This window comes from Acipenser ruthenus, chromosome 32, assembly GCF_902713425.1.
Source record: "Acipenser ruthenus chromosome 32, fAciRut3.2 maternal haplotype, whole genome shotgun sequence".
Taxonomy (NCBI): Eukaryota; Metazoa; Chordata; class Actinopteri; order Acipenseriformes; family Acipenseridae; genus Acipenser; species Acipenser ruthenus.
This window is the reverse complement of record NC_081220.1, coordinates 3905001-3912520: the sequence shown is the minus strand read 5'-3', so window position 1 is coordinate 3912520 and position 7520 is coordinate 3905001. Positions and strand designations below refer to the sequence as shown.

General features: G+C 47.0%; 1 protein-coding gene across 1 annotated transcript in view; it reads right to left on the bottom strand.

Annotated features, from left to right (window-relative positions):
• Window positions 1–763: 763 nt before the first annotated feature.
• LOC117395175 (ankyrin repeat and death domain-containing protein 1A-like) overlaps window positions 764–7520 on the bottom strand; it is a 44296-nt gene continuing 37539 nt past the window's right edge. Inside the window, exons 11-15 of the mRNA XM_059006195.1 lie at window positions 4881–4979; window positions 4380–4475; window positions 3667–3859; window positions 2613–2744; window positions 764–1122 (exon numbers count right to left, since the gene is read on the bottom strand). Coding sequence (XP_058862178.1) covers window positions 1064–1122; window positions 2613–2744; window positions 3667–3859; window positions 4380–4475; window positions 4881–4979 — 579 coding nt within the window. The 3' untranslated portion in view covers window positions 764–1063. The remainder of the gene's footprint in view (window positions 1123–2612; window positions 2745–3666; window positions 3860–4379; window positions 4476–4880; window positions 4980–7520) is intronic.

The window sequence follows — 7520 nt, the reverse complement described above, 5'->3', positions numbered from 1 at the left end:
GAAGGCCCACATGATAAGTGAAGAAAAAGAAGAGCACTTGAGAAATGTAACTAAAGCATGCAAAGTGTACATTTAGAGGAAAGCACAGGAGAGGTTTGCTGAGACGAAACTGATGCTAACAAAAGACTTACAGCAAAAGCAAAAGAACAGGAGACAATTCAACATAGAGGAGATTAAAAAAAAATGCCTAAAGAGGAAGGGTAGGTCATCTTTGCTCAAATGAATGGAATAATAAACAAGGCACCCAAGCACCTTCAAGTACATCTGCACATTCTTTACTTAAGAGTTACTGACAGCACTCAAGAAGAGGGTTCTATATCCAGGCATGAGAAACAAAAGGAGGATATTAAACATATAGGATAATGTGTAGAATAATTCAAGTGAGACTGGAGGATGCTGAGGCAGAGGGTTTGCTAAAGAACAACAGTGATTTTATGGTGTTGTAAAAAGTCTCGGACCAGAAAATATGCGTACCTTATGTTTTATGTGCTTTTAATGTATATTTTAGATTGGAATGTTAATATGAATAAAAAACAGGAAAAACCAACAGTAGAAATGTCACTCTGTCACATTTCCTGAAAAATGAGTTGAATTGAATGAGCAAGTGTGTACGAATGCATTGTCCTCGCTCAAAAAATAGGGAGCCATATTCACCTGCCTGTCCACCTGTCTGCCTGCCTGCCTGCCTGCCTGCCTGTCTTGATAATGAGGATTTTGTGTATGTGCATGCACAGGTGTTAAATAACTTCCAAAAATGAGTTGATTAAGGTAACATTGTTTATTTAACAAACCCATTCATGTCACAGAGCTGTTTCTTACCTTTCAATTGGTAACACATTTGACTAATTATATTATGGTGTACCAGACCTTATCCAGATGGCTGACCAGTCCAGCAAAAACAGCTGCTGTCTTAAGTGATAATGCCCCGAGTTGTATTCCGGCACTCCTGCTGTCGTGTCCCAGATCAAATGGGTTAACTAAGCAAAGCCACAAGCTGCGTCTGCTTCCTTTTCTGTGACACAGGGGACCACACTGCTCTGTTCTCTGCTGTAGAGGTCCTGGATCACATCAAGGGGCACTTCTTGGTACTCTCATCCTCATTTGCTTTCTTGCGCATCTTTTCTGCAGGGAAACAGTGATAATCAAGCTGGTAACTGCACTCTCAGATATACAGTATATAGTCAAACCTGCTTTTAATAGCTGCAAACCGCACTAAAAAGTGGTCTTTTATACTGGGGGATTAATATGGGAAAATGGTGAAGTCAGGAAACAGGTAGTCTTTAATTCAAGATACAACATTATATGCTGTGTGATACTGACTTTTACCACACCTCTGAGGATGGCCTTACAAACCAGTGGCTTATTTCATGCATTTCTGTAATATAGTGTAGGCATCTCTGTAGTACTAATGAAAGAAACTATAACAGTCTTTGACAAGTCTTTCTCTTGATGTCATCAATCTACAGAATCATTTATCCAATTGAGATGAAACTTCAGCACAAGTTATCGAGAGTGTCTTTATATGTATGTATTTCACACTTACATAATTCAATGATGAAACTTTCTTCGGAGGGCATTATTTCCCACCATTCATTGAGAGTTTCAGAATCTGTGGCTATGCAGATGAACCTCTCCGTCTGTCACATTTACATTTCTTTATATGTTGATCCGTGGTGTGCAGGGTGCCTCTTACAGTCTTATTAAAAATAAGACTGCAAGGGGCTCCCGAGTGGTGCATCCAGTAAAGGCGCTCCTCGCAGGATGTGCCCTATAGCCTGGAGATCGCTGGTTCGAATCCAGGCTATGTCACAGCTGACCGTGACCGAGAGTTCCTAGGGGGCGGCGCACAATTGGCTGAGCGCTGCCCGGGTAGGGAGGGCTTAGGTCGGCAGGGGAATCCACGGCTCACCGCGCATCAGCGACCCCTGTGGCCGATAGGGCGCCTGTGGCTCTGCAGCGGAGCCGCCAGATCTGTGTAGTCCTCCGGCACTATAGGTCTGGTAGCATTGCTGTGGATCTGCAGTGCGAAAAATGACGGCTTGGAAGGAGCACGTTTCGGAGGACGCGTGTTTCAGCCTCCGTTTCCTGAGTCGGCGGGGGGGTTGCGAACGGTGAGCCGGGGATACAGATAATAATTGGGCATGCTAAATTGGGGTGAAAACCGGGGTAAAAATAATTGGCGACGACTAAATTTATAAAAAAAAAAATAAGACTGCAGCTGGAGAAACATGGCTTTTTAAAGGTTTTTTAAAAAAGTTCATCAAAATTTAAAGAGTGCAGTTAATAGGATGATCCATTTTTACAAAAGGTAGCGGGTATGTGTGTGTGCTTTTTTTATGTATTTTTGAACACTGAACGTAGGTGTGGTGTTCTATGCATGGGATGACATCTGTGCACACTCCAGCATAAGAGGTATTGGAATTTTAGCAAATACTGCACTGTGATTGGTTAATTTGTGACATGTGATTTATAATGTACAGTATGGTGGATGTAAGTCATGGAAGTGGGTGTATGTTACTAACATGCTTGATATTGAGCAGTATCTACTATCGTATCACAGGATACAGAGCCCATTACCTTACAGTGTGGAGAGTGAGCACAGCGCAGCCTACCTGCCAGCGCCCTGTTCCCTGTCTCCACTAGACTCTCGTACAGACACTTGATGGGGTGCTTCCCTTCCACGCTGATCCCATGAAGCCAGACCAGCAGCATTCGGTAGCCATGTTCTTTGTAGCTTTTGTTTCCTGCAGGAATTCAACAGCATTCATAAACACGGTAGGTGAAATAGGACTCCTGAGAAGTGAATGTAGAATGAAGTCATTTGCAGTTACCACATCTGACCACTGGTGGCACTGTCAGCTAAGATCCAAATGTACAGCTATAGCCAAAGGCTTTGCATCGCACTATATAATTAACTAATTTTGCTTCATGAAACCTGCTTGTAACAGGGGTCTATTTTTGTTGTGGGTGTCCGCTGATGAGCAAGCGAGAGAGACAGAGGGATGCACTTGACAACACCACTCAGGCGTCCAGGTTTTATTCAAATAAACAGAAAGTTGCAGTGACAGGTAGCCACTACTAGGGTACCAGCAATGATAGCCCTAGTGCAGGAGGACGTAATCAAAATAACTCAAAAAATGCTAAACAAAATACAGTGAGAAAACAGCTCAAAACAAACGTTTGCCAAACACAGGCTTAGCGCTGCTCCCACTAAAAGGGATGTCCCGCTCCAGAACCTACTCCGTTACACACTAAAATAAACTGTTGTGGGATCAAAATCCCCTAAATTAATAGCTACACAATTCACTCACCCTGGCTCAACACACAGTAGTGAGGCTGCACGCTCGCTGGAACTAGAACAAAATAACTGGTTTTCCAGCTCCTTTTTTATACCATGTGTGTTAAGTGTGTTAAGGAAAGTGATCCATAAGCAGACCATAGAAATGGCAACACACTGGATTTGAAATAAAATATAGCACAGTGATCCTGATACAGGTTACAAAATGATGTATAAATATATTACCACTGTCGTGTCATTTTACCAATAACATATCATTATTGCTGCCCTTGTACTATCACTGCCCCTTGAGACAGTAACCATTGCATTGCCATTGTAGTACCACCACTGTACTGTGCTGCCACTGAAGATGATGTATTAATTCTGACCTGTCCATTGAGCCTCAATTGCTTTGACATGCTGGGCTGGGAATTGCCAGTAATTGGCCAGTTTCTTCCACCCCCCGGGGGGCAGGTATTTGGTGGCCAGTCTCCACAGCACTGAGCGCACATGCTTGGGCTCCTGTGCATGATCCAGAGTGAAATCCAGCTCTATCTGCGAGGCCTGCTGGGAATCAATATCCTGAAAGCACAGAAGGGTGTACCAATCCATGAAGAAGCAGGTCACCATGACCCACATGCAAAGCAATCCACAAGACAAGCAGCATAGCAACAGCAAAGCAATCCACACAGCATATCTCATAGAAGCAGCACTGCAGGCAGTAGGCAGTATAAAAGTTAACCACGGTATTTTTGCAGTTTTCCCCCATGTTTTTCCCATTGTTATATAATGCATTTACCATAGTTTACACTGGTTTGCCATGTTGATTAACATGCATTAACATCCCTCGCTGGTCTTTACAATGTTCATCTATGCTTTCCCACGATTTCACTATGCTTTATTACACTACACTATGCATTTACTATTTTACTGTGGGGAAGCTTTTATAAAAGGGGTATGATACTGGAAGGAGATGCAATTGGTTCACATTGAAACATTAAAGATGATCTTGTCTCAGCTGTTTGATTGAGGTTCAGACTTTCTTTTTCATACATTTTACCTGTTGACCGCTCATGGAGTGCTTGATACAAAGACAGCCTACCTGGCGCCATCTGTAGAAGCGTTCGGCTTTAATGATCATGTCCACGATGTTAGCGTAGTATCCTCTGACCGCCACATCCAAGGGCGTCTTGTTTTGCTGATGAGCAGACATGGTGGGACAAGAAGATGAGAGGAACTGTGTGAGTGTACTTCTTGTATTGTATTTTTGTAAGCTTGTACATTTCGCAAATAAAAATACTGTAAATCTACGCTTAATAGATTACTTTTTTTTTTACTTTGTCTGGGTAAACTAAACATTTTCAAAGTCTGTTTCAAAGTGTACAGTTTTTACACACAGTTTTCAATTACAGTGTTTTGCAGTGGATCAAGATACCACTTTTTGAATGGAGTTCTCTTTCCTATACTACTAGAGCGCTCTGCAGTGTTGAGAGGGGAGTTCTTTCCTATACTACGAGAGCGCTCTGCAGTGTTGCACTATCTTCACAGTGATAGTCGGAGGATGGGTTTATCTGTGTATATATTTCCAGGTAAAGAGGCTTACCTTGTCTTTTAGATATATGTTGACATTGGCTACCAAAAGCAGCTCTACTATCACCAGTCTTCTCATCTCTACCGCTATGTGCAGGGCAGTCTGCTCATTCTGAGGGGCATTTCCAACATTCACACAGAGAACACAGCGTTACTCAAGTCAAATCGAACTTACAGGCAGAACAGCACATTGCAAAACAATGAAACAACTAAAATGTACACTGAACGCAGTAGGGATTCAAGGAAATGCATGCACATGGATTAGGGAGTGGTTAACATGTAGAAAACAGAAAGTACTGATTAGAGGAGTGTGACAGGGTGGCACCAGGGATGAGGCCCAGAGGCAGACTGCAGTTCAAATAAAAATACTTTTATTAAATAGAAAACACAAAATAAACAGGCACAAGGGCAAAACAAAAAGGTTCTTAAACACAAACAATAAACATAAAGTAAAAACTTACAGAAAAAAGGCTTCCAGGCTGAGCTTTGCCTTCACTGGATTGCAAAATCTACAAAAAAAAAAACCCACACTTGCTTCCTCAGCTACCTGTCTCTCCTGAGGAGCTGAGGCCTCCTTTTATGTCAGGTGGCTGGGTCCTAATTGATTGTTAATTACTCCCACCTGACACAATAAATCAGGGCAGGGAGGAGAATTTAACCCCATCCCTGCCAATATCCCAGCACTGCTCTACCACACACCTCACCCCATGTACAAAGTATGCAGGCCGCAATCGGCCAAACTCCCCCCCTCCCCCTTTGAACCCAAGCCCTCCCCCCCCCCCCCCCCCCCCCCCCGAGAGTCCCCTTATGTCCCTTAGGTGGGCTATTTCAGCGGGCGGTGGTGAGCGGGGTTGATGTTGGATCCCCCAAGCTTTCTTCAATGGCGGGGGCCCCGGACCTTCAAAGCACGCGAACGCTGGCAGGGAACCTGGACCCTCCAGCAGGAGCAGCGCTGGTGGCACCTCTGGTGGCGGAGGCGGGAACGACGGCCCATCTCCCTCTGGTGGCGGAGGCGGGAACGGCAGACCCTCAGGAACAGCAGGCAGAGATGGCGGACCCTCGGGAACAGCAGGCAGACCCTCGGAAACAGCAGGCGGAGACGGCTGACCCTCGGGGACAGCAGGCGGAGATGGCGGACCCTCGGGGACAGCAGGCAGACCCACGGGAACAGCAGGTGGAGACGGCAGACCCTCTGAAACAGCAGGCAGACCCTCGGAAACAGCAGGCGGAGACGGCTGACCCTCGGGGACAGCAGGCGGAGATGGCGGACCCTCAGGGACAGCAGGCGGACCCACGGGAACAGCAGGTGGAGAAGGCAGACCCTCTGAAACAGCAGGCAGACCCTCAGGAACAGCAGGCGGAGACGGCGGCCACTCCGGCAACGGCAGTTCCAGCTTCTCCAGTGGCAACGGCTCCAGCCACTCCGGCATCAGCGGTGGTGGCAGTGGCCATTCTAGCGGCCTCTGAGGTCGGGCTGGCACCTCCTGCCGTCGCAGTCAGGTGCGCCTCCACTGAGCTCCTCTCAGCAGCATGTGCAAGGGCTGCTGGGGCGTCAGCCTTCTCCCTTTCCATTTGTCTGGACCGTGGTTCCTCCCCTTCCGGTTCTCTGATCCGCGGCTCCTCCCCTTCCAGCTCTCGGGACGGCAGCTCCACCCCCTCTGCCTCTCGGGACAGTGGCTCCACCCCCTCTGCCTCTCGGGACGACGGCTCCACCCCCTCTGCCTCTCGGGACGGCGGCTCCACCCCCTCTGCCTCTCGGGACGGCAGCAGCGGGGGAACCAGCAGGCATGCTCCCTCTGCTGGTGGCGGCGATGGAGGCGGAACCAGCAGGAACTCTCCCTCTGCTGGCAGAGGTGGGAGCGACACACAGTCCTCCCATGGAGGTAGAACCAGCAGGTACTCTCCCTCTGCTGGCGGATACCTGGGCTATGGATATTCGGCTTTCCCCCTCTTGGGCTGTGGACACACCGACTCCCCCCTCTTGGGCTGTGGACGCACCGACTCCTCCCACTCAGGTGCAGGACGTTCGGGCTCCTCCCACTCAGGCGCAGGACGTTCGGGCTCCTCCCACTCAGGCGCAGGACACAAAATAATTCGCTATTCAAAAAAAAAAAATCCTGCAGTACTGCTCTGAGCCTTCTGGAGGTGCTATATCCCTCTTCTGACACCACATGTGACAGGGTGGCACCAGGGATGAGGCCCAGAGACAGACTGCAGTTCAAATAAAAAGACTTTTATTAAATAGAAAACACAAAATAAACAGGCACGAGGGCAAAACAAAAAGGTTCTTAAACACAAACAATAAACACAAAGTAAAAACTTACAGAAAAAAGGCTTCCAGGCTGAGCTTTGCCTTCACTGGATTGCAAAATCAACAAAAGAAACTCACACTTGCTTCCTCAGCTACCTCTCTCTCCTGAGGAGCTGAGGCCTCCTTTTATGTCAGGTGGCTGGGTGCTAATTGATTGTTAATTACTCCCACCTGACACAATAAACCTGGGCAGGGAGGAGAATTTAACCCCATCCCTGCCAATATCCCAGCCCTGCTCTGCCACAAGGAGAAACCTCAAAATGGAGCGAGGTAACCAGTGGTGTACCACAGGGATCAGTATTAGGTCCTCTGCTATTCCTAATCTACATTAATGATTTAGAT